Genomic DNA, 27,089 nt, shown 5'->3' on the forward strand with positions numbered 1-27,089 from the left:
CATATAAACACCTCTAAAAACATGAACAATATACACATATATAAACAGGAACGATCCATATGAAGAGCTTGATATAAACAAGAGTCCATATAAACAGATCCAAAAGAGAGACAAAATCTCAATCACTCATTAACATATAACCGGCACATCGAACTCGAAATAGGAATCGAAGCATGGATCTAAGGACATGGATCAAAAAATGGATCTAAGAACATGGAGCATCGAGTACAAATGTGAATCCAAAGAACCAAAGTGTATATGAGATATTACCTTCTTAGAGCAATAGAAAGTCCTCCTTTTCTTAGAATCAAAGTTCTCCTTGAGTGACGAAAGGCTTTCTCCACAACTCTCCCTTGATTTTGGCTTTCTCTCTTGTCTCCTCCTTTTGTTTGCTCCCTTCTCCCCCCTTTTTATTCTTTTTCTTCTCCTTTTCTCTACTAGTGTGCGACACCCCCCCTCCACCAAAACATAGTCTTCTCTTATTTGTCTTTTTTCAAACATCACCGAAAGTCTTCTTATTTGTTCCTTTTTTCTTTCTTTTTTTTTTCAATTTGTGCCGCACCTTTCTCTATTGGTTCCCCCTTTCTCTCCCACCTTTTCTTCTTTTCTTTCTTTTTCATTTTCTTTTCACCGTCTCCTCTTTTGTCTTTTCTTTCTTTTTCTTTTGTCCTCCCACGATTTTCTTCCCTCTTTTTTGGTTCTTTTTGACTTTTATTTTTCACACCACCTCCCTCTCCTATCATTGTCTTGTTTTTTCCTTAATTTTATTTTATTTTATTTTAATTTTTTTTTTGTTTTCTTTTATTCCTAAATATTTTCTAGAGTTATGATTCATTAGTGGGCTGGACCAAAATTTTGGGAACTTATGAGCTTATGGATCAAAGAAATGGATTATGAATATTTGTGTGTTCATGGGCCAAAGAAATGAGTTTTATAGGCATGTGGGTACAAAAACGGGCTTTTGAATTTTTGTATTGTTTTTGGCCGGACGAAAACCGGTTACTACAGCGCCGAAACAGACAAATTTTGGAGATTACACGTGCTGCCCTTATTGGAGCCCACATGGCACCACGTTTTTGGGAAGAAGCTGTTACCACAGCTGTATATCTTTTGAATAGGGTACTCACTCGTGTTCTACAATTTCAGACACCACTTGATAAATTGGCATCCTATGTAACACTGCCATCGCACCTCACACTTCCTCCCCGGGTGTTTGGTTGTGTTGTGTTTGTACATTTACAGAAACATCTCCGCACGAAACTTGATCCTTGTGCCCTCAAGTGTGTATTTGTCGGTTATCATCCTTCACAAAAGGGTTATCGTTGTTTTCATCCTCCTACAAGTAAGTTCTATGTTACTATGGATGTCACCTTTTCTGAACATGAAATGTTTTTTTCTTCACCCAATTCCACGCTTCCGGGCCCGAGTGGTGATACTGTTGTTGAAGCTCCAAATTGGATGGAGTTGTTTCCTGATCCACTGTGTGTTGCCGATACTGTTGCTGAAGCTCCCTCTCTCTCATCTTCGCTAGTACCCACTCCCGATACTCCTCGTACAGATCCTCCTGAGGTAAGCATTGAGTCTGATGTTAATACTAACAATATTTGTGATAATACTTGTGTCTCGATTGAAACTGACAGATACGTACTCCCACCAAGAAGTACTCGTGGTGTTCCACCAGATAGATTTTCACCAGAGGTTGTGCGAAAAGTGAAATATCCTATTGCTCAGTATGCATCCACTCACCGACTGTCAAAGGAATGCCGAAGCTTTGTCAGTAATATGACTGTCATAGATATTCCTACTAAAGTGCAAGAGGCGTTGTTGGATCCAAAATGGGCAACTGCAATGACTGAGGAGATGACAGCACTTGAGAAAAATCAAACTTGGGAATTGGTGGAGTTGCCAAAAGGAAAAAAAGCTGTTGGTTGTAGGTGGGTGTACACCGTCAAGTGCAAGCCTGATGGTTCGGTTGATAGGTATAAAGCTAGACTTGTGGCTAAAGGATTCACCCAGACGTATGGGGTTGATTATCAGGAAACGTTTGCTCCTGTTGCAAAAATTAATACGGTTCGAGTCCTAATATCCCTAGCTGCAAATTTTGATTGGCCTATACAACAATATGATGTAAAAAATGCTTTTTTACATGGTGAGCTACAAGAAGAAGTTTATATGTCTCTGCCCCCAGGATATGAAGCTCCAGGTGATCAAAGTGTCGTGTGTAAACTGAAGAAAGCCTTATACGGGTTGAAACAATCTCCTCGAGCTTGGTTTGGTCGATTCCGACTTGCTATGAGAAGATTCGGCTATAAGCAAAGTAATGCAGATCACACTTTATTTTTGAAAAGAGTTGGTTATAAATTAACGGCTCTCATTATTTATGTTGACGACATGGTAGTGACAGGCAATGATTCTGAAGAAATGCGTAAACTGAGAGACTATTTGTCAACTGAATTTGATATGAAGGACTTGGGAGGATTAAAATATTTTTTGGGCATTGAAGTTGTTCGTTCTGAGCAAGGAATATTTTTATCCCAACGAAAGTATGTGCTTGACTTATTAACAGAAACTGGTATGCTTGGATGTCAGCCAATTGGATCTCCTATGGAACAAAATCATGGATTGGAAGAGTCTTCGAATCAAACTTCAATAGACAAATTACGATATCAAAGGTTAGTTGGGCGTTTAATCTATTTGTCTCATACGAGGCCAGATATTGCATATGCGGTCAGTGTTGTGAGTAGATTTATGCATAATCCTGGTAAACAACATATGGATGCAGTTATTAGAATTCTGAGATATTTAAAATCTGCACCGGGAAAAGGCTTACTTTTTTCTAAGAATGGGCATGCAGACGTATGGGGCTATACCGACTCAGATTGGGCAGGTAAAGGAGACCGAAGAAGATCAACCACTGGGTATTTAACTTTTGTTGGAGGAAATCTGGTTACTTGGAGAAGTAAAAAGCAAAAAGTTGTCTCATTGTCTAGTGCAGAAGCCGAATACAGAGCAATGGTGAAAGGTATTTGTGAGTTGTTATGGCTCAAACGGCTTATGGGGGAGCTGAGTTTGTCCATTAAAAGACCAATGAAATTGTATTGTGATAATCAGTCAGCAATTAAAATTGCTGAGAACCCAGTGCAACATGATCGGACTAAACATGTGGAAATTGATAGGAATTTCGTGTATGAAAAGCTAGAAGAAAAAATAATTGAAGTTCCGTATATGAAGACCGAAGATCAGTTGGCTGATGTGTTAACCAAGGGAGTGTCAAATTCAGTGTTTGCTGATTCACTTGTCAAGCTGGGCATGTACGATGTCTATGCACCACCTTGAGGGGGAGTGTTGAATAGAGTCAAAGATTTACCCAAGATTTACTTTATTGATTGAAGACTTTATTGACAAACTCAATATTGATTGAAGACTTTCCTTAATTGAAGATTCGGCAATCAATATTGATTTGTCTAAGTTCATAATTGATGCCTCAATTGTTGACTAATTGATGCCTCAATTGTTGACTTTGATAAAGATTGTAATTACGTAGATCATTGATTGTAAACCAATGTAATAGCTATATATAGGTGTTTCCCACTTCAATAAAAATAATTGATTGCAAAATTAAGTTATACAATACTATAGTTGTTTGAATTGTAAAGATAGTAACCAACGGTTATTGAGGGAATGTGACAATAAAAGTTAAAATACTTATTTGTCTTAAAGTGGATCTAAAGCTAGAATGGGCCAAAGAATGACCCAAGACAAAAATAATATAACAACTAAAGATACCACTCTTGATGAAGTAAAAGCCCATAAACGAAAGTCTAGAACGCAAACTAGGGTAGTCTTCACGAAGCTTCAATGGATAAAGATTGCAAGAGACCCAAAGACAAGAAGGCCTGTTTGTATGGGTCACCATTTGACCCACGAGTCTAGGCTTGGACCCAAGCTCGGCCCAACCTAAAATTAGACCGAGCTTGGGCAACCGGACTCGACACCTCAGGCGAGCCTAAGCTCCATTTCTAGGGTCGGGCCTGGTCCGAAGCGCGACACCTCGAGCCAGTTTTGGCCCGGCCTAAGCCCAACTACGTAACATACATTATGTATAGTATATGTAATATATACATGTATATATATATATATATGTAATAATATATATATATATATAGATATAGATATATTATTACATATATATATATGTATATATTACATATATATATATATATGTATTACATATACATATTACATATTATTGCAATGTATGTGTATATATATATACATAATACATATACATATATATAATACATATATATTACACATACTCATATATATTACATTTCCTTTAAAAAAATACATATATAAATATTATATAGTCAAAAAGTAGGGATCGACCCGACCCAAGTCCCAAGGCCCAAGGCCCAATACCCAAAGGCCCAAAGCCCTGTGCCTCATTTTGAGAGTCAAGCGTGGCTCGAAACCCGATTTTCAAAATCGCCCCCAGGCCTTATATTTTCGGGCCGACCTGGCCCGGCCCGATGCCAAGCCCAATCTATTTGTAGATTGCACGAAAAAGAAGGCACATTTGACTGTCTTTACCAATAATATTATTATTTTTAAAATTAAATTTAAAATACCATTATTAAAAGACCATTCAGATCTCTAGTTTCAAAATTTTCATATCTGCCTGTTGAATTTGTACAACTTTAATTTAATCTCTCTTTTACAGATTTCAATCAAATTTTCGTCCTTCTCAAACCCAAAATTCCAAAATTTTAATAATTTAAAACTTACAATTGTAACCTCTATATTCTATAATACTATGTGACTCAATGAATAATATTACTAATGACACTTGTCCGTTTTAAAGGACCCACATAATGCGAGGAATTACACTTGATGACAAGGTAATTTCAAAAATTCAAAAAAAGCAAAAATATTAATGTCACGCCCCTCCTCCTAAGGTATACCGAAGTGTACCTATTCCCACAAGAATATGACCGACAGGGGACCCCATCCCCCGAACCAAGTCTTAATCCAATATATAAACCTAATAAAACATATATAATGAAAACAAATCCTGAAACATATAAGGAAACAGTATCTCGAAAATACTATACATACACCCACCGAAACTATCGGAGTATCTATACAACGTGGAAATAAGAAAACATATCTACTCGAGATCAAACTGAGTAAATATGTAATATATACAAAATATAATACCCAAAGTCCTAACACTCGACTAAGAAACAGCTCGAGACTACAAACCAGCTCATGCGTCCCGCCGCTAACCATCGTCACCTATATCCAACTCACCTAAAAGGGAAAATAAGAAGAGGGGTGAGCCAAGAAGCTTAGTAGGGCATAGAAAGGGAACACCGATATCCAGAAATAAGAAATCAATGAATATGACGCAGAATATGAAGTACAATAAATATGTAACTATCAGTAATCCAACCAAGTAATATGATAGCCGATAAGGCTATACAGCACCTTAACCACAAACACCAGTCTCCGGTGATCCATAATCCGTAATCCATAATCCACCCCTGGACCCACCCTAATCCTCGTAGGGTGTCTCCCAGTGCAGGTCCACACCGAAACTGGATGAGGATCGGATATCCCGATAGCATAGCCTACACCAGAGAGCGTCCCCTGTGATGCACCTCACCTCAGACGGTCTACATATACGTACCTAGTTTTTTGTATAATCCATCATAATCCAATATATTGGGCTCCTATATGGGCTCCACAGTCTACATCAGCCACTTCCAATCACCTCACTCCTAAAAACATACAAACAGGTCGCATTTCCACCTCCGAAAACCGACATAACCAAAATATAATAAGAGTACGTGAAACTGGAACCCTAGAATCACACCTGAGAAATAGGGAAACCCTTACCTGGAAATCAGGATGCAAATACCAAGCACGCGTCCTCCCTGATTAACCCCTGACTCCGAAAGTCAACCCGATCTGAATCTCAGCAGGGATCATCGTCTACATCGAAAAACACGATATACGAAAATATAGTTAAAATACGTTCGGTCAACTTTGATCAACGGTGAACGGTCAAACCGGGTCAAACCAAGTCAAATGGATCAAACGGGTCAAATCGGATCAAATGGGTTAAACCGGATCTAACGAGTCAAACCGGGTCAACTCGGCCAGACTCGGCCCAAACCCATTCAACACAACCGCCGGTGATCCGGTCACCCAAACCTGCCAAATCTCACATCAAACTGAAGAGCTCGATGAGATGAACTCATAGGTACCTGAAGCAAGCCAAACTGTTGCAGGAATCGACCGGATCAACCAAAGGAAGTTCACGGTGGCCGGAACTTCAATCCCAGATTTCTCCCAAACTGGATCTCCGTTCGATGTGATTCACGTTGGGTTACACTCGTCTTGTCAATACGCATCTTTTGGTACCTACCATGACCACCACCATCGTCGGAATCACGAAATCAACCCGCGATATAGAGAGAGAAAGGCGTCTGAGAGTGAGAGTATATTTGCAATTTTTTATTTTTAATTATTTTTATTTTTCTTTTATGCAATTTTTTACTTTCAAAAACACCCATCTTTCAAAAACACCCCCTAATAAAATGTTCCAATTAACTTCAAAAATTCATAATAAATCTAATTTAAATCCGATTCGAGTGATTCTTGCGCCAACAATTTTCTTTTTAAATCTCCCATTTATTAAAAATATATTCATATTTTATCTTAATTTACCTTTTATTCTCCCCAAATCCCGATTCACGATTACCGAGATGCACTCCATCTCGATCAACGTCTCAAAATACTATGAACAATGTATAATCGGGTCAGGATATTACAATTAATCTAACAAACCCCTACACTACAAGAAACACACGGATTACCGACAAAATATTCCGTCGATAATGAATATTTTCGATGGAATGCCGACGGAAATAGTCGGTATTTAGCTCCTCGATAAAGAAATACAAACGAAATATCAATCCTCAGTATTTACCGACAGAATTACTAACAAACAAAAAATTCCAGCGGTAATTATCGACGGATTCTTTCGTCAGTATATAGGTCGGTTAATTATATAATCTGTCAATATTCAGTCGGTAAATTTAAAAAAAATATCAAAACCAAAAAAATTAAATAGTCCATTGATAATGTAAAAAAAAAAAATTAAATTAAATAATCCGTTCGTACCGTCTATAATTTAAAGAAAAAAAAATTTAAAAATTTTAATTCAAATTGTGAAATATTTTAGTAAAACAAAATAAGAAAACAAAACCTAACCTGTTAAATAATCCAAAAATTATCTAAAATTCAAGGTTTTGAAAACCGGACCGGACCGGCCAGTCGGACCGGTCCAACCGGTGACCGGCCACTTGTCCGGTCCGGTTGAGGTGTCAGAATCGGTAATTGATGAACCGGGATATTTTATGTTGAACCGGCCGGTTCTTCGGTTGAACCGGTCAGAACCGGGCCGGTTTTGACAAGTTCGGTCATTTATTAAAGTTAATAAAATATTTTTAAAATTTTATTATTTGTAGGGTTTGAACTCATGACCTTTTGTTCATTAAAAAAGGCTTTAACCACTAGGCTATGATATTTTCTTTGTTTAAAATTGTACTTTATTTGAATATATTTTATTTTTATGAAGTTTTCTTATATATTATATGCATATAATATAAATATATAATATAAATATATATAAATAATTCATTACGTTAAAACCAGTTCGAACATGGTTTGAACCACTGCTGAACCTTTGAACCGTGAACCGAAGACTTTTCCGGTTTGATGACCGGTCCGGTTTTAAAAACCTTGCTAAAATTATTAGAAAATCCAATAAAAATATTAAAATATTGCTAAAAATGCTCAATAAATCAAAATATTCAAATTAATCCAAAATTTATATATAATAATACAAATGTTCAGTACAACGAGTTATTGATCGATGGGAGGATACTCCGGTGGCAGTAGAGGGGGAGCATGACCAGTCTGATCGATTGCTACTCTAATCTGCGCCTGCACCTCCCTTCGCATCGCCTCCACCTACTGCTCCATCTGGCCTCGCAGTTGCGCCATATGCTCATCAAGCAACAGCTCAAAGCGCAGGTCGGATGACGGAGGCCGCGAGCAGGTGGATGATGATGATGATGGAGGCCGAACAACTCCCGATCTGTGGACTATTACTACTGCCATCAACAGGGGCCGAAGTACTACCAATTGGTGGTATCTACAACGTCAGTGTGAAAGGTGATGATAGGTCAGGGACCGGCCATCACCTCTCCCTCCACGAGATGATGATGACGATCTGCCAGTCTGTCCTCAGCCCCTGGAATCTCGTCCCATACCTCTAGCCATCCATAAAAATAGCTCAACTCCGTTAATAAAATTCTTGATATTCGTAACAATGATATTCGCACAACATTACATAAACCTGAGATTTGTTTAACATAAAAAACAAATTAAATCCTGTTAGAGATGTGTGTTTTGTATATTTTAGTATAGAAGGGTAGTATGGTCTTCTATTCATTCTCTTGTCTATATACTCGTGTATTACTCATTTGTTATACAATACAACATACAATTTTACCTTTGTTAACATGGTATCGAGCTAGGTTTACTTTCTATCAAATTTTTTTTTCGTGCCGCCTCATTCCTTCCGGCACTCTCCTTCTACAGCACTCTCCTTCTCCGGCTCTCTCTCTCTCTCCTGCTCACTCTGCTCACTGCTTCTCCGACGAGCTCTCTCTCTCCCCTGCTCACTCTGCTCAACTGCTTCTCCGGTGATCTCTCTCCTGCACACTTCCGTGTGCGTGTCTTCAGTCACGCTGCTTCCCCCACTGTCACGCGCAACCCAGCGCAGATCTGTTTTTGATATTCTGAAATTGCAGTTTGGCCCTCCAATTTTCTGAAATTGCAGTTTGGTCCCTCCAAATTTTTTGAAATTGTAGTTTGATCCCTCCAGATTTTTGACATTGCAGTTTGGTCCCTCCATATTTCTGAAATTGCATTTTGGTCCCTCTAGATTTCTGAATTTACAGTTTAGTCCCTACAGATTTATGAGATTGTAGTTTGTGTTGATGGCAACTCTTGGTGCTGATTTTCCACCTTTGACGGGGACTGGTTCCTCGGCCACTCGGTATTTGTCGACCTCGGCTGTTACTACGACAGTCTCATCATCATCGATGACTGTTGGTTTGACCACCCCTGACCTTTCTCGGGATTTTCTTCCCACTTCGACTAATTTTCGGTTCACTTCAGCCGGTGACTAGCCTACTTGGTGTGCCACGGTTCGTAATGCCTTGTTTGGCCGAGGGCTCTTATCTTATCTCACAAATGGTCCACCTGCTGATGGTTCTGATGATGTTTTAGCTACTTGGACTCTTCGAACTAACCAGTTATCTGATTGAGTCTCTCGACCCGGCTCTCTGTGCTGATCTAGTTACTCGATCTGCTCATGTTGTTTGGAGATCTCTTACCGCTCGTTTTGTTGAGCGCAGTGGGGCTCGTCAGTATTCACTTCTCACTCAGGCTGCTACTGCTTGTCAAGATGATCGGTCTATTAAGCAGTGCTATCACCACATGCGTGGTTTTTGGCGTGAGTTGGAGGTTTTTCTCCCTGTTGGCAGTCATATTGCTACTGATGTGGTTTTTTGGGATATGCGTCACATGTACGAGTTTCTGATGGCTCTCCGCCCCGAGTTTGGTCCTCTGGTTGGTCAGCTTATACATCGCGATCCTCCTCCCGGCCTCGAGACTGCAGTTGCTGAGTTAGTCACCGAGGAGACTCGTTTTCGCCTACTAGGTGGGGTCTAGTCTCCTCATGCACCCTCTAGTTTCTCCGGTGTTCTTGCTGCAGCCCCCTCTGGTGTTTCCACAGCTCCTTCACCTCCATCTGGTCATCCTACTTGCACTCATTGCATGCGGCCAGGTCCTACTATAGATGATTGTTGGAAGCTCCACCCCGAGCGTCGTGTTGGACCTCGTGGCCGTGGCCGTGGCCGCCGTGCTTCCACTTCCACTGGTGCGGCTGTTACTCATGCACTTCCTTCTCCTGCTCCTGCTTCTGCTCCTGCTTTGCCTCAGATTGATATTCAGCAATTTCAACAGTTCCAGCAGTATCTGCAGCGTCTTGAGCAGATGACTACTTCTTTTAGCACTGGTAGCACTCCTGCACCCTCTGCTTTCTCAACCACTGGTATGTCTAGTACTTGGATTTTTGACTCTGGGGCCTCTCATCATATGACCTCTGATGTCTCACTGTTGACTGATTGTAGTCCCGCACCTCCTATTCCCTCTATTTACACTGCTGATGGTTCTCCATTGAGAGTCTCTCAGGCTGGCTCTATTACTACTACCTCAGAGCCCTCAGGCCATCTCTCTCTACCCTCTGTTCTTCATGCTCCTCAATTGAGCATGAACCTTATTTCTGTTAGTGGTATATGTGATTTTGGCTATGATGTTTTATTCACACCCTCTTCTTGTCGTGTGCAGGATCCGTCTACCAGCCGGGTGATTGGCAGTGGTCGTAGAGTGGGTGGCCTCTATCATCTCCAATCCCTCCACATTCCCTCCTCGCGTCCCAGTTTTTGTGGTCATGCCTCTCCTACTCTTGATATCTGGCATAGACGATTAGGTCATATTTCTGAATCACGATTGAAGAGTCTCTCCCTGTCTGGAGCTCTCGGTCGTGGTCCTTTTTCTGCTGTGAGTCCTTGTCTTGGTTGTAAGCTTGCTAAAACTACAGCACTTCCCTTTTCCCCAAGTGTATCCCAAACTTCTAGTGTTTTTGATCTATTACATTCAGATATTTGGGGCCCTGCACCTCTCCCTTCTATTTGTGGTTATCGTTATTATGTTTCCTTTATTGATGACTTTACTCGTTATACTTGGGTCTATCTCTTACAGCATCGCTCTGAGATTCTCTCTGTGTATGAGCACTTTACCACTATGATTTTCACTCAGTTCGGTCGTCGCATCAAGACGCTTCGCTCTGATTGTGCTCTTGAGTACTTGTCTTCTAGTATGCGCTCGTTGCTCTCCTCTCACGGTACCATTTTTCAGCACTCATGTCCTCACACACATGAGCACAATGGTGTTACTGAGAGGAAGCATCGACACATTCTAGAGACTACTCGGACACTTCTACTTTCGGCTTCTGTGCCTCGTTCTTACTGGGTTGAGGCTGTTCTCACTTCAGTCAATCTCATCAACATTACTCCCTCTTCAGCTCTCCCTGGTCGTATCTCTCATCATGAGCGGCTCTTTAGCTCCCCACCTGACTACTCTTGTCTTCGCACATTTGGCTGCACTTGTTTTGTCCTATTACCTCCTCCTGAGCGTTCCAAATTGTCTCCTGTTTCTGTCAAATGTGTTCTCCTCGGTATCAGTGCTGAACACAAGGGTTATCGTTGCTACGATCCCTTGACTCGGCTCGTCTGTATCTCTCGTCATGTCTCCTTTCTTGAGGATGTTCCTTATTTCTCCTCGACATCTCAGGATCTTACCTTTCTTACGCTTCCGCTCTTACCCACTCCCGAAATTTCTACTCTCTCTCCTCCTGTTTCCTCTACCTCCATTCTAGATATTTCAATTTCTTCCACTCCCTCAGATTCTACTCCTACTGAGCCTGATCCTCCATCTTCCTCGTCCTCTGTTGCCTCTGATCACATTCCCACTGTACCTGATCCTCCGTCTCCATCTTCATCGTCCTCCTCGACTGATATTGTTCCTCCTCCTCCTTCATCTGGTATTACTCCTTATCCTCTTCACTACACCCGTGATCTTGACTATGTCCCATCTTTTAGTTTTGATACTACCTCATCCTCCTCGACCACTTGTCCATCCTTTGCTAGTACGGATCCTCCTGCACCTCGCTATCCTCAGCGCGAGCGATGTCCTATGGAGAGGTATGGTTATAGTTCTATTTCCACTTATGCTTCACAGTTTACTGCTTTTCTTACTGCTCTTCATTCAGAATCTGAGCCTAGTACATACTGTCTTAGTTTGTTCAGTGGCAGCAGGCTATGGCAGAGGAGTTTGAGGCTTTTAGGGAGACTCGGACTTTGGATGTGGTTCCTCTTCCTGCTGGTGTTAGGCCTATTGGTTGCAAATGGATTTACCCGGTCAAACGTCAACCTAATGGGTCCATTGAGCGCTATAAGGTGCGTCCTATAGCTAGAGGTTTTTCTTAGGTGCATGGCATTGATTATGATGAGACCTTTGCTCCAGTTGCTCAGATGACTACCGTTCGCACTTTATTGGCAGTTGCGGCAGTTAGTCAGTGGCCTCTTCTTCAGATGGATGTGAAGAATGTCTTTCTCAATGGTGATCTTTCAGATATTATTTACATGCAACCCCCTCCCGGACTACGGACTCCTCCTCAGCATGTTTGTCGCCTTTGTCGGGCTATCTATGGTCTCAAACAAGCCCCTTGGGCTTGGTTTGAGCATTTTTGTCAGGTGGTGACTCAGGCTGGATTTACTGGGAGTTCTCAGGATCACTCTCTATTTGTTCAGTCATCCCCTCAGGGGCGGGCGATTCTGTTGTTGCATGTGGATGATATGATCATTACAGGTGATGATATCGCTGCCATTCAATATCTTCAGCGACACCTTCAGTCTCAGTTCCGGATGAAAGATCTTGGTTCTCTCAGGTATTTTCTTGGTATTGAGATTACTCGTTCTGATCATGGCATTCTGCTGTCCCAACAGAAGTATCTCTCTGACATCCTCAGTCGGGCTGCTCTCGTAGATACTCGCAATGTTGACACTCCTCTTGAGCTTAATGTGAAGCTCCGTCCGACTGATGGTCAACTTCTTCCTGATCCGACTCGCGACAGGCAGATTGTTGGTCAGTTTGTGTACCTATGCATCACTCGCCTGGATATTGTTCATGCTGTGAGTATTGTGAGTCAGTTTATGTCTGCTCCCAGCTCAATTCACTATGGTGCTCTCCTCCGGATTCTTAGGTATCTCAGTGGGACTATGACTAGGTCCTTGTACTTATCATCATCCTCGCCTCTCACTCTTCAGGCATACTCAGATGCTGATTGGGCAGATGACCCTACTTCTCGTCGCTCTATTACAGGCTACTGTGTGTTTCTTGGTGACTCTCTCATATCTTGGCGCAGCAAGAAACAAAATGTAGTCTCTCTTTCTAGCACGGAGGCGGAATATCGTGCTATGGCCACTACGGCTAAGGAGATTGTTCATCTCCGTCGTCTCCTTAGTCACTTGGGTGTCCATATTTCTGGATCCACACCGATGCATTGTGACAACAGGAGTGCTATCCATATTGCCAGCATTCCTGTTTTTCACGAGAGGACGAAACATATTGAGATTGATTGTCACTTTGTTCGTGAGCAGTTTCTATCGGATGTTCTCTCCTTGCCTTTCACTTATTCTACTGCACAGTTGGCGGATTTCTTCACGAAGTCTCACACTGTTTCGCGTCATCAGCTTCTCATTGGCAAACTCTCGGCGTTTGACCCACCTTGAGTTTGAGGGGGGGGGGGGTGTTAGAGATGTGTATTTTGTATATTTTAGTATAGAAGGGTAATATGGTATTCTTTTCATTCTCTTGTCTATATACTCTTGTATTACTCATTTGCTATACAATACAACATACAATTTTACCTTTGTTAACAAATCCAATTTAATTACATACTAAATATTGCTAAATATCGTCTGACATATAATCATCAATATCAGGCTCCTCATCAACATCGTCCCCTTCAACAGAGCTTGAATCAAGTTCGGCCTCCTCCTCATCTTCCCCCTCATTATCATCCTCATCGAGGTCTATCAAAGAATCGTTTGGATGACTTAGCGGACTCGGGTGCACTTCCTCACTGACACGGGATGGTTACACAATTCGTGGATCAATGGCTGGAGGAAAACATCAATCTTCTGTTTTGGGTTCTTCGGTCTGGGCACAATCATTGTCAGAAACATATACTCCTCCTTCGTACACATCCAGGGAGGCAGATTGTATGGAATCCCTATCACAGGCCAGGATGAATATTGTTGACCCAACTGACCAAAAAGTTCCCATTTGTGTACAACCCAAGCTTCACATTTTGTGTCTCTAATGCAAACATTGGATGAACTCGGTTGAACTTTTTCCATGCCACGAAATTCAAAGGGTGACGTATCACGCCTTCATCCTGGTAATGCTTGACATGCCATCTCATGTGTTCTGTGGTGGTTACGAAAGCATATAGTCTTTGGAGCCTTGGCGCTAAAGGAAAATAGTACATCTTCTGGTTTGCCACCTCCTTGCTTTGCCTAGAATCGCCCCTTCTTCTGTTGTTATACTGAGAGTACTGACAGAATTTGCAAATTCTCAAGTCACTGTCATCTCCCCAATATATCATGCACTCGTTCAAGCAGTAATGTATCTTCTCCACTGGAAGCCCTAACTCTTCGACAAACTTTTTGGTGTTGTAGAAGCTATCCATAAGTGTGTTGTCCTCCGGTAAAGCCTCTTTAAATAACCTAGTGGTTGAGTCATAGCAATTCTCCGACAGATGGTGTTCAATCGGGCCATAGCCGATAACTGAAAATTTGTTTCACACCCTGGCCATAATGGCATCTCCGCTGCTTGAAGCATGTCGGACATCTTCTGGGCATTTGGGTAATTCCTCCTAATTTGATGGGTCAAAGCTTGGGCCTGCTTCATCCATCACCACTGTTTGGTACGGATTAGGAACGTAAGTTTTCACACTTGTCGTTGCATATAAGCTTGTTTGACTGTCGCCCACAAATCTGCTTGATGATCCGACGTATGGTGAAACACTTAATTAATAATTCAACTCCTTGCAGAATGTAGATTTTATAAAACAGGTTAAGAACAGAGTTTGCAGAATGCAGATTATATGTAAACATATTAACAACTAAAGAAAATATCAAGGAGAGATGAGACTAAATAATTGAATAGGAGAGAGGAAATTGTACAAGGCATAGGTGAGAGACTTAGTTAAAGTCTTAAAGACTACATATTTCAATGTTCACTTCATAATTCATATAACAAATAATCAAAATCCCAAGCAAAGTCTTTCTTTAGATCTCTTTTGTCACCCATTATTTGTTTATCACTTCACAAGAACAACCCACAATCCCAATCAAAGTAAATTCAACACGACATAAATACATAATTAAACAAAAAATTGAATGAAACCAAAACACTGTCTATACTTCCAGCAAAACTGCACTATCTTCACACACCAGAGTCTGCAACAAGATGCACAAAACTCCAATCAAATAACCAGCCAAACTACACAGAACAACACAGAACTCAACATCCACACTCTACCAATTCTCATCAACAAACAGTAGTGCAAATAGACCTCCAAATAGTTCCAAAGTAACCTGCACTAACACCAACAACACAACCCAAAAACTCCACTCTAACCACCCCAGTAAAACTGACCAATTCAGTCTAGAAGAGTTAACAATTTCACCCTCACTCCAACAGTAAAGTAACAACCCAAAAACTACAGCAGATTGCACCAAACTCCCCTCAATTCAACATCCAAATCACCAATACACAGTAAAGAATAATCCCAAATTCGAATTCAATTCAAACCAACTTTGATTCATCAATTTAAGCACAACATCAATTTCATTCAAGCAACATAGCCACAATGCACTTAAACCAAAGAATAGAACAAACCCTAGAATTTTTGGCAACACCCATAATCACCCAAAGCAACCTTCAGTTGTTATCAATCCAGTAATCTAAGCATAGTTTTTCCAAAACCAATTCACTCAAGATCAAATTCAAGAAGAGAAAACCCTTACCTCGTCGAGCTTCTCCCTCGGTGTTGCACCAACCACAACTTAGAAGCCCTTCAATCGTTGCCTGATTTCGTAATGGGAGTTGGGGATGATTCGTGATTTTAGTTTGTGGTGATTGGTCATGATTTCAAGTAGGGAGAAAAAAGAAAATAGAGGTGTTCTGGGTAGTTGTATTTTGCGATTTAGGAAGAAGAAAAAACAAAAAATTGAGGTGTTCTAGGTGATTTCGTTCACAGAAGAAGAAAGAAGGAACTAGGGAGGGCTGGATATGAAATGGGTTTGTTTTTTAAATAAAAAACAATTATAGACGGAAGATGATCCGTCAGTAAAAACCGTCAGTAAAAATTACGGTTACCAATGGTTAGCCCATCGATAAGTTTTTATCAAAATTGGAAAAACTTACCGATGGACATTAATCCGTCAGTAATTGAAATTTTATCGACGGATAAATTGTTGGTAAAACGTCGGTAAAATTGGCGCATATTTGGCGCCATTATTTATCGATGGGAAATCCTGTAGAAAAATATTTCGTTGGAAATCAGTAGGTAATCCATCGGTAACATTCGAAAATCGACTTCAATCGGTAATCGCTGACGGATAAAAGTCCATCGATAATCACCGACGGATAAAAGTCTGTTGGAAAAATCCATCAGTAATCACCGTTTTTCTTGTAATGCTAAAATCACTCTTATTATTTCAATTTTCTCTCTCTCTTCTCTCTCCCTCCCTCTCCTCTCTCTAACGCAACATTCTCGCTCCCTCTCTCACGACCAATGACAAATCTCCGTTGTTCGGCCACAAATTTAACTACCATTATCGTCAAAAGAAGCGTTCGGCCCCCAAGAGCAAAGATCAACCACCATTTTTCGTCGTCGGTAGCTAGTTTTGTCGAAAATTCACCGTGAAGCTGTGGGTATCCATTGGATAAAATGTGTCAATCCAGTTGATTCTAGTGTCGATCTGACAACCCGACACCACCAATGGACTCCCCTAAGGAAGGAGCACCTAGCCCATCCTTTTATCGACTAAAACGGCCACCAAAAATTGAGACTCAAATTGAAGAAATTCTCTAGTGCGTTATTACACTATTTCAAATTAATTACACTATCAAGAAAAAACATAACTATCAATATGGGGAGCTGAGTTCAAGTTTCTTTGGTGACAGTGAAGTCCAATGTCATTATGTAGTGTATTACTAGGTTTCATTGTTTGAAGTTGTTATGGCATTGTTATGTAGCATGTATATAACAATGTATTTAGCTTTCTTCTGAACTGTTTTGTATAATTTTCCATTAATTTCTTTTTTGTTATGTATGTAACATTTGTAGTGTGATATTACACTATCAGGACTGGCAATGTAATTATAATTCTTGTGAAATGATGGTAATCCTTTATCAAGCATTTTTGTTACCAGTAGAGTATTGAGATAAGGTAATTAATCATGTTGTTTTGTTACACTGTGAAAATGGATAAAATAGAGGGTATGTTTGATAACAGTAGAGTGTTGGCATAAATACGCAGTCAAATGCTCAGTATAATACTTATCTGAGATAAATATATTACCAAAATGCACAGTGTAATTACCAACTGGACTAAATACATTGCCAATTGCATAATGTAATAACTCGCTGGGAAAAAAATACAGCAACATCAAGCAAACCACCAGCTTGTAATCCTCAGAACGGAGTTGATATTGGTTGGAAACCTCTGCTACTTTTTCTCATCGATTGATGCACCGATGATATGAGATCTTAAAGGAGAGAGAAGGGGAAGAAAGAGAAAGAATGATGGAGAGAGAAGAAAAAGAGAGATGAAATCTTAAAGGAGAGAGAAGCATGAAGATGGAGAGAGAATGATGCTAAGAGAAGAAAGAGAGAGAAGAGAGAGAAACGGGAAAGTGAACCTCGGTGATCGTGAATCGGGATTTGGGGAGAATAAAAAGTACATTAATATAAAAAAATGAAAATATTTTAAATAAATGAGGGATTTAAGAAGAAAATTTTTGGCGCGAGAATCACTTAAATCGAATTTAAATTGGATTTATTATGAATTTTTGAAGTTAATTGGAAAATTTTAGTAAGGGGTGTTCTTGAAAGATGGGTGTTTTTGAAAGGGAAAGATTGTATAAAAGAAAAAGAAAATGAAGCTCCCTTTTATATTCTACATCAAATTCGTTGATTTCTTATTTCTGGATATAGGTGTTCCCTTTCTATACCCTACTAAGTTTCTTGGCTCACCCCTCTTATTGTTTTCCCTTTCAGGTGAGTTGGATATAGGTGATGATGGTCAGCGGCGGGACGCATGAGCTGGTGTGTAGTCTCGAGCTGTGCTTTAGCTGAATGTGAGGACTTTGGGTATTGTATTTTGCATATATATTACCTATTTACTCAGTTTGAACTCTGATAGATATGTTTTCTTATTTTCACTGTTGTATAGATACTCCGATGGTTTCGATGGGTGTATATATGTTATTTTGGAGGGACTGTTTCCACATCATGTTTCAGGACTTGTATCATTTTATATGTATTATTAGGTATATATATTGAATTAAGGGTTGGTTCGGGGGAAACCTGGCGGTCACGTTCTTGTGGGTATAGGTACACTTCGGTATATCTTACGAGAGAGAGGCGTGACAGTTTGGTATCGGAGCTGTAGGTTTAGATACTTACAGTGGTTAGACTAACTAGGTTATTTCGTTGGCTACATATCATGCGCTTCCCAGCTGACCTAGTGAGTTTTTATTTTTGTGTTTCTTGTTTTTAAATTTATGTATACATGTGTTACATTTTGTAGATATGGTTGACACACGTAATACCCGAGTGCGAGGACAGGGAATGGGCAGCGGACGACATGAGGTGGATGAGCTTAAGGGGGTAGATGAGGCGGGTATGCCTGAGGTGGCTCCATTAGAGCATAAGCGAGGAAAGAGAGGTAGGGGTGCGAGACGTGGGTGGGGTAGGGGCAGGCGAGGAGTTTATGTAGCTCCAGTAGATGATATCGGAGAGGACTAGGTGGTACCACCAATACAGCCAGCACCACAGGGGGTAGAGGCTGTAGTGACTACTTTACGACAGGAGGTTCGAGATGTTATTGAGTTGGTGTGAGCTCTTGGGCAGACTGTTACAGGGCTTGTGACACAAATTACCTCTCCAACTGCATTACAGGCTCCTGCTGAGGTTCCAACACAGGTTTTGACTTTGGGTGGGTTACAGGAGGGTGCAGGACAGATTGTGGAGGACCAGGTAGCTACTTTAGCGACTGATACTTCAATCAATGAGCTAGTTGAGTTACGGAAAATGAATCCTTCGGTTTATAGAGGAGTCATAGATCTGGTGACAACAGAGGAGTGGCTTCGCCAGCTACATTGGAAGATGACTTCCTTGCGGATTCCTGATGAGGGCTTTATTAGCTGCAGAGTTTTTAGAGGGGGATGCTTTTACATGGTGGGAGGGTGATGGTAGTTAATCGAAGCAGGGAGGGTATGCCGTAGGCAGAGTTTGAGACAGTTTTTCTGGCATAGTATGTACCACAGACAGCGCAGGTAGCTAAAGCTAAGGAGTTCCTTGAGTTGATTCAGTCCCTAGATATGACAATGACTCAGTATCCGGCTCGCTTTGAGGAGTTAAGGCGATATCTGGAGGAGTATATTTCCACAAAGGAAAAGAATATATTGAGATATTGGAGAGGATTGTCACTGAAGGTTTCACCTTACTTGGCGGCTCAGACTATCACCATCTATCGCGAGTGTATTGATAAGGCACTCGGAGTTAAGAAGACTCTAGTGGAGATTACGGATTATTGAGAGATTCATAAGAGGAAGCTTGAAAATTCTACATCTGCTACTAGTGAGAGTAGTTAGCACAGGCAGAGGACTGATACCCGTGGGCAGCAGCAGAGTCAGGGGCAGAGTTCTCAGAGTCAGAGACAGAGTTATTGAGGACCTAGGCAGGGACACCAGGGTCCTAGACAGGGTCAGCTAAGGCAGAGATTGGGCCAGTAGGTATAGGCTCCGAGATGGGACCAGCAACCCCAACATAGTTATGCATGTGGTCATGTGGGCCATATGCGTTGGGATTGTCCTATGGTAAACAACCCGTTATGTTTCCATTGTGGCTTGCCAGGACATACTCGGAGAGATTGCCTACAGGGTGGAGGACTTACTCCACCAGCACCACGAGGTCAGAGAGCTCCAGCTCTAGTTCCAACACCAGCACCAGCACCAGCACAGATTCCAACACCAAAAGGTCCTGCAGGACGGGGTAGACCATTAGCTCAGCAACAGCAGTAGGTCCAGAGAGGTGGAGTGTATGCAGTCGGCCCTGATGCAGTGCCAGGAGAGCGAGATCATTTGGAAGGTAGGTTTCTCTTATTCAGTTCTTGGACATGTGTTTAAATTGATACTGGTGCTACGTATTCATTTATTTCTACATCCTTTGCTGAGGCATTGGGTTTAGGGGTTACGGGAGTGGCAAGGAGATTTATAGTTGATTCGCCCCTAGGATCAGGTACCGTGATTAGTGGTATCTATAAGGACTGTGTATTTAGTTTCGCAGACCATGAGTTTGAGCGGATTTGTTTGTGATGTCATTTATTGATTTTGATGTTATTCTTGGATTCGATTGGTTGACTGAGTATGGAGGCGATTATAGAGTGTGCTCAGAGGAGGATTACACTAACCATACATACAAGGAGGGTTAGATTTCGTGGGACGAGACTTCTTCCATGTCCACATTTTCTAGATAATCCTCAGTACACCGATTGTGTTGTAGCGGGTTTGATCACTTTGGTGTCTAGGGAGGAGTCTTTGACTCTTATACCTGTTGTGGAGCATTATATGGATTTTTTCCTGATGATTTATCGGGGTTGCCACCGCAAAGGGAGATTGACTTTGTGATTGAGTTGTATCCGGGGACAGATCCAATTTCTATACAACCATACAGGATGGCACCAGTAGAGTTGAAGGAGTTAGATACCCAGTTGACAGCTTTACAGAAGTTGGGTTTTATCAGACTGAGCACTTCACTTTGGGGAGCACCTGTTCTTATTGTGAAAAAGAAGGATCGTATGATGCGGATCTGTGTGGATTATCGGCAGTTGAATCGGGTGACAGTGAAGAATAAATATCCGTTGCCGAAGATTAATGATCTATTTGATCAATTGAGGGGTAGGCATTATTACTCCAAGATTGATCTCAGATCGGGATATCACCAATTGAGGATCCGGGAGAAGGATATACCGAAGACTGCTTTTCGCACACGATTTGGTCATTATGAGTATTTGGTTATACCGTTTGGGCTAACCAATGCACCTACAGCTTTTATGGATTTGATGCACAGGGTGTTTAGGTCATATCTGGATCAGTTTGTGATTGTGTTCATTGATGACATATTGATTTATTCAGCCACTGAGGAGGAGCACGTTAAACATTTGGAGATTGTGCTACAGACGCTCAGGGAGCATAGACTGTATGCCAAGCTGAGTAAGTGTGTGTTTTGGGTGACTCAGGTGAAATTGTTAGGGCATGTGATATCCCAGGGGGGATAGCAGTGGATCTAGCTAAGGTGGAGCCAATGATAGCGCGGAGGAGACCAAAGAATGTAGGAGAGATTCACAGTTTCCTGGGATTAGTAGGTTACTATCGACGTTTTATTGAGGGATTCTCATGGATTGCAGCGCCGATGACACAGTTGACCCGAAAGGATGTTTCGTCTATATGGTTAGACGAGTGCGAGTAGGCTTTTCAGGTGTTAAAGACTTGACTCATGTCGCCACCAGTGTTGGTGATACTAGACAGAGATATTGGTTATCAGGTATATTGTGATGCTTCAGGAGTTGGATTGGGTTTTGAACTGATGCAACAAGATAGAGTGTTTGAGTATGCTTCACGTCTACTGAAGCCGCATGAGAGGAATTATCTTGTGCATGATTTGGAGTTAGCTACTGTAGTGTTCACACTTAAGAAGTGGAGATATTTTCTTTATGGAGAGAGATTAGAGGTATTCTCATATCATAGGAGTCTCCGGTATTTGTTTACTCAGAGAGATCTAAACCAGAGACGGCGTAGATGGATGGAGTACCTTGAGGACTTTGATTTTACTTTACAGTATCATCCAGGCAAGGCCAATGTGGTGGCTGACTCCTTGAGTAGGAGATTGGTTGCAGCCCAGTTGGCTATTCATGAATTTGAGTTAGTGGATATGCTTAGTCAGTACCGACTGGATATGGAGGAGCGTGGAGACTTATTGAGTTTACAAAGTTTGATTACTCGTCCGGCACTTGTATAGCAGGTGTTGGATGCACAGTTGGGGGATGCACTATTTGATGACATTGAGGATATGGAGGGATGGATCAGAGGCACCGATGGTGGAGTTAGATTCCGGGATAGGTTAGTGGTTCCAACGGATATGGAGTTACGATAGGAGATACTTCGGGAGGCACACCATTCAAAGTTTGCGATGCATCCTGGTGCTACCAAGATGTATCGAGATTTACGGAGACAGTATTGGTGGAGTGGCATGAAGAAAGATGTGGCGCAGACCGTGACTCGATGTCTTACCTGTCAACAGGTAAAGGCAGAGAATCAAAGACCTATTGGATTGTTGCAGCCGCTTTCATCACCTAAATGGAAGTGGGAGCATATCACTATGGATTTTGCGATGGGTTTACCTATGACTCCACCGAGGCATGATGCGGTTTGGGTTGTTGTTGATCGGTTGACAAAGATAGCTCATTTTATGCCTATTCGTCAGACAGGTCCGATAAAGTTGTTGACCAAATTGTATGTATGGGAGGTAGTCTGACTACATGGCGTACCATTGAGTATTGTGTCTGATCAAGATCCCAGATTTACTTCACGATTTTGGGGCAATTTTTAGGATGTTCTGGGGACAAAACTACACTTCGGTATAGCTTTTTATCCGCAGACTGATGGGAAGAGTGAGCGTACCATTCAGATTCTAGAGGATATGCTTCGAACTTGTGTGGTAGACTTCCGAGGAGATTGGGAGACTCATATTCCTTTGGTGGAGTTTATGTACAATAATAGCTATCAGAGCAGTATTCAGATGGCACCATATGAGGCATTATATGGGAGGCCTTGTAGATCACCACTGTGCTGGTCAGAGGTTGGTGACAGACCACTATTAGGTCCAGAGATGGTCCAGCAGACTACTGAGGTAGTGAGAGTGATACGGCGATGGCTTTTGATAGCCCAATCACATTAGAAGAGTTACACGGATAGGAGACGTAGACCTCTAGAGTTTCAGGTGGGGGATCACGTGTTTCTGAGGGTTAGTCCGAAGCGAAGGGTACAGAGATTTGGGAGAGCGGGGAAATTAGCTCCAAGGTTTATAGGACCATTTGAGATTTTGGAGAGAGTGGGGACAGTAGCTTATCGATTAGCATTACCCGCACAGTTGTCAAGAGTACATGGTGTGTTTCATGTGTATATGTTACGGAGATACCATAGAAATCCTTCTCATATATTAGATTGGTCTACCTTGAAGATTGGTAAGGACGCTACTTTTGAGACACGTCCTATCAAGATTGCGTATAAACAGGAGAGGCGGTTACGATCGAATACCATACCCTTAATCAAGGTGATATAGCAGCACTATGGAGCCGAGGAAGCGACCTGGGAGTTAAAATCTGACATGCGAGCTAGATATCCAGGATTATTCACTATCTAGGTATGATTTTAATTTCGAGGACGAAATTTTTCTTAAGGGGGGAGGATGTAATATCCTGACCCGATTATACACTATTCATAGTAGTTTGACGCTTTGATCGAGGTGGAGTGAACCTCGGTGATCGTGAATCGGGATTTGGGGAGATTAAAAAGTAAATTAAGATGAAAATATGAAAATATTTTTAATAAATGGGGGATTTAAAAAGAAAATTTTTGGCATAAGAATCACTTAAATCGGATTTAAATTGGATTTATTATGAATTTTTGAAGTTAATTGGAACATTTTAGTAAGGGGTGTTTTTGAAAGACGGGTGTTTTTGAAAGGCATAGATTGTATAAAAGAAAAAGAAAATAAAAAAATAAAAAAATTGCAAAATTACCCTCTTTCTCACGATTTTCTCTCTTATTTCTCTCTCACACATGGGTAAACAACGATCTTTCATTTCCAACGACGGTGGCGGTCGAGCTTAGTACCAAAAGGAGCGTATGGATGAGACGAGCATAACCCAATTTGAATAAGGTTGAACAGAGCTCCGGATTGGGAGAAATCGGGAATTGAAGTTCCGACCATCGTGAGCTTCCTTTGGTCGATCTGGCCGATTCCGACGTCGATTTGGCTTGCTTCAGGCACCTATGAGTTCATCTCATCAAGCTCTTCAATTTGGTGTAATATTTGGCAAATTTGGGTGGCCGGATCGCCAGCGGTGGTGTTGAATGGGTTTGGGCCGAGTTGACCCAGTTTGACCCATTTGACTCGGTTTGACCCGGTTTGACATTGTTTGACCCTGATTGACCCGGTTTATCACTTTTTGACCATTGACTTTGACCATTGACCATAGTTGACCGAACGTATTTTAAATGTATTTTTGTATCGTGTTTTTTGGATGTAGATGGTGATCCCCCGGTTGAGATTCGGAGATGGTTGACTTTCAGAGTCAAGGGTTTGACAGGGGCGCGTGCGTGGTATTCACATTCTGATTTCCAGGTAGGGGTTTCTGTGTCTCTTGCGTGTGATTCTAGGATTCCGGTTTCACGGACTCTTATTATATTTTGGTTCTGTCGGTTTTCGGTGGTGGAAATTCGACCTGTTTATATGTTTATACGTATTCTCTATTTAATATCATTTTTGGTATGCTTTAGGAGTGAGGTGATTGGAGGTGGTTGTTGTAGACTGTGAGGCCCATATAGGTGTTCCCTTTTTGTGCCCTACTAAGCTTATTGGCTCACTCCTCTTCTTGTTTTCCCTTTCAGGTGAGTTGGATATAGCCATATAGGTGACGATGGTTAGCGACAGGGCGCATAAGTTGGTGTGTAGTCTCGAGCTGTTCTTTAGCTGAATGTGAGGACTTTGGGTATTGTATTTTGTATATATATTACCTATTTACTCAGTCTGAACTCAGATAGATATGTTTTCTTATTTCCGTTGTTGTATAGATGCTCCGATGGTTTCGGTAGGTGTATATATGGTATTTTGGAGGGACTGTTTCCACATCATGTTTCAGGAGTTGTATCATTTTATATGTATTATTAGGTTTATATATTGGATTAAGGGTTCGTTTGGGGATGGGGTCCCCTGCCGATCACGTTCTTGTGGGTATAGATACACTTTGGTATACCTTAGGAGAGAGGGGCGTGACACCTAGAATCAAGGAATATAGTTTCCTCTTTAGCTTGTTGAATACATGTATAAACCTTTGTTAGTCTCTCTGTTTATTTTTTATTTATCAAAAAGAGTACAAGAGATCAAGAAATAAAACCATTAGAATTGAAAAGAATCTCAATCCCAATCGATAAACCAAGTACAACTCAACCAAAACACGCACCCCAAAGAATACTACTCGCAAAGGGTGCAATCCCTTCGGTTTACAAAATAAGAAAACTGTTGTTGCAAATGAATTTACAAAATCAAGTTCCATCTTGATGGCATGATTGATTGTTACAAAACTCACTTTGTTGCCAGAGTTACAAGCAAGTTGAAGGTTTTGATTATAGGTTTAAATTAGTTAGATATATCATTTTTTTTAATAAAATGAAAAAAAATTATATTTAGGATGTGTTCTATTTGTTTAAAATCTTCCTTTCTCTATTTACCTCGATAAACAACGCATGAATCCATGTCAGTTTCTGAATTAATCATGATCTGCCTTGAAATGAAAGAAACATTGAATAAAGGAATATAGTTTGTCCTCTGTACCTTATTGGATAACATGCGTGTATAAACCCTTGCTAGTCTCTCTATTTAATTTTTATAAGCAAGCAGATATTTATCGCTATCCAAAAGAGTACAAAAGATCAAGAAACACAACCATTAGAATTGAATAAAATCTCAGACCCAATCCATAAACCAACTACAACCCAAATCCAAAACACACAGAGAACACTACTCGCAAAGGGTGCATCCCTCTGACCTAGTTGACCAAGATGTATAATGAGAGAAATTAATCTGGATAGACAGGACCATAAAGCATGTTGAACCACGATTCCTTCAAAAAACTCTCCACCCTCAGTTTGTCAGTGATAGAGATCATGGTTCCTGGAACAGTTTGCAATAGTCTATCTTGTGTGCTAGCCTCTGGGGATGTCTTTTTTCTCCTTGGTGTTCTTCCATTTGTTTCTTCAACCTAAAATTTAACATAACACATAATCAATTAATTAATTAATATAAATATCATTAGTTAGAAGGACTCGTATATAAATGTATAAATTACTTACAGTGGAGGAATCTTCTTCTATTTCTTTCTTCTTCCCCTTCATATCTTGCTTTTTTGGATAAGCTCCGTCTAATATGAAATTTATCACTTCATTTTTAGAACGGAACAATAATCCATTGTGGTAATAGTACTGCACACAAAGTTTATAGTATTTTTGTTAGTTTAAACCCTAAAGTAGCATTATATATACGTACTGAATTGTAATTGTTGTAGAAGCGTACAATATCATGTGTTCCGATAGATCGTTGTCTCTGTTCAATCCTCCATTTGGCGAGTCTCTCTGTTAAAGTTAGTTTGCATCTTTCATTTCTGTCTTTTACTGGCATATCCTTCTATAAATATATACATATATATACACACAAGAAGATATTATAGGCAACGTCAGTCTTATATGGTCTATGGAAATTCTTTGCTCGATAAAGAGGATATAATCATAGAACTTACTTTTGCCATGTATGTAACAAAATGGGAGCAATATTGTTCTGGGAGTTGGAATGTCTTTGTAATATCTCCAACAAATGTAGTTGTTGTCTTTCTACGTCTTGGAGTCTGAACAAACAATAGCATGGATTGAAATATACTAGCAACTCATGAACAAAAAACACTTGATTTGAAAAATGAAAAATTACTGGAGTTGCATGGCTTGAATCATCATCTTCTAATGGCCAGAGAGATATGGGGATTGCTGCAATTACTCCATCGTCCACTTTCTGCTTTTTAATCTCCAAAATTGCCTCCTTTTCAAAATAAATAAATATCTCACATATATATATATATATATATATATATATATATATATATAACAAAATCAAAACAATGAATTAAACGAGAGGTACAGAAACAAGAATGACTTACATTGATTATTTCTTTCATTATAGAGAAAAGTTTTTCACG

The 27,089-nt window shown here is 40.7% G+C and overlaps 1 protein-coding gene across 1 annotated transcript; it reads left to right on the top strand.

Moving 5' to 3' along the window:
- Positions 1 to 12,236: 12,236 nt before the first annotated feature.
- LOC119979868 (uncharacterized mitochondrial protein AtMg00810-like) lies at positions 12,237 to 13,496 on the top strand. Its single transcript, XM_038822491.1, has one exon. The coding sequence runs from the start codon at positions 12,237 to 12,239 to the stop codon at positions 13,494 to 13,496; it is 1,260 nt and encodes a 419-aa protein (XP_038678419.1).
- The last annotated feature ends 13,593 nt before the right edge of the window (positions 13,497 to 27,089 follow it).

Source organism: Tripterygium wilfordii, chromosome 15, assembly GCF_013401445.1.
Source record: "Tripterygium wilfordii isolate XIE 37 chromosome 15, ASM1340144v1, whole genome shotgun sequence".
In the NCBI taxonomy this organism is placed as follows: Eukaryota; Viridiplantae; Streptophyta; class Magnoliopsida; order Celastrales; family Celastraceae; genus Tripterygium; species Tripterygium wilfordii.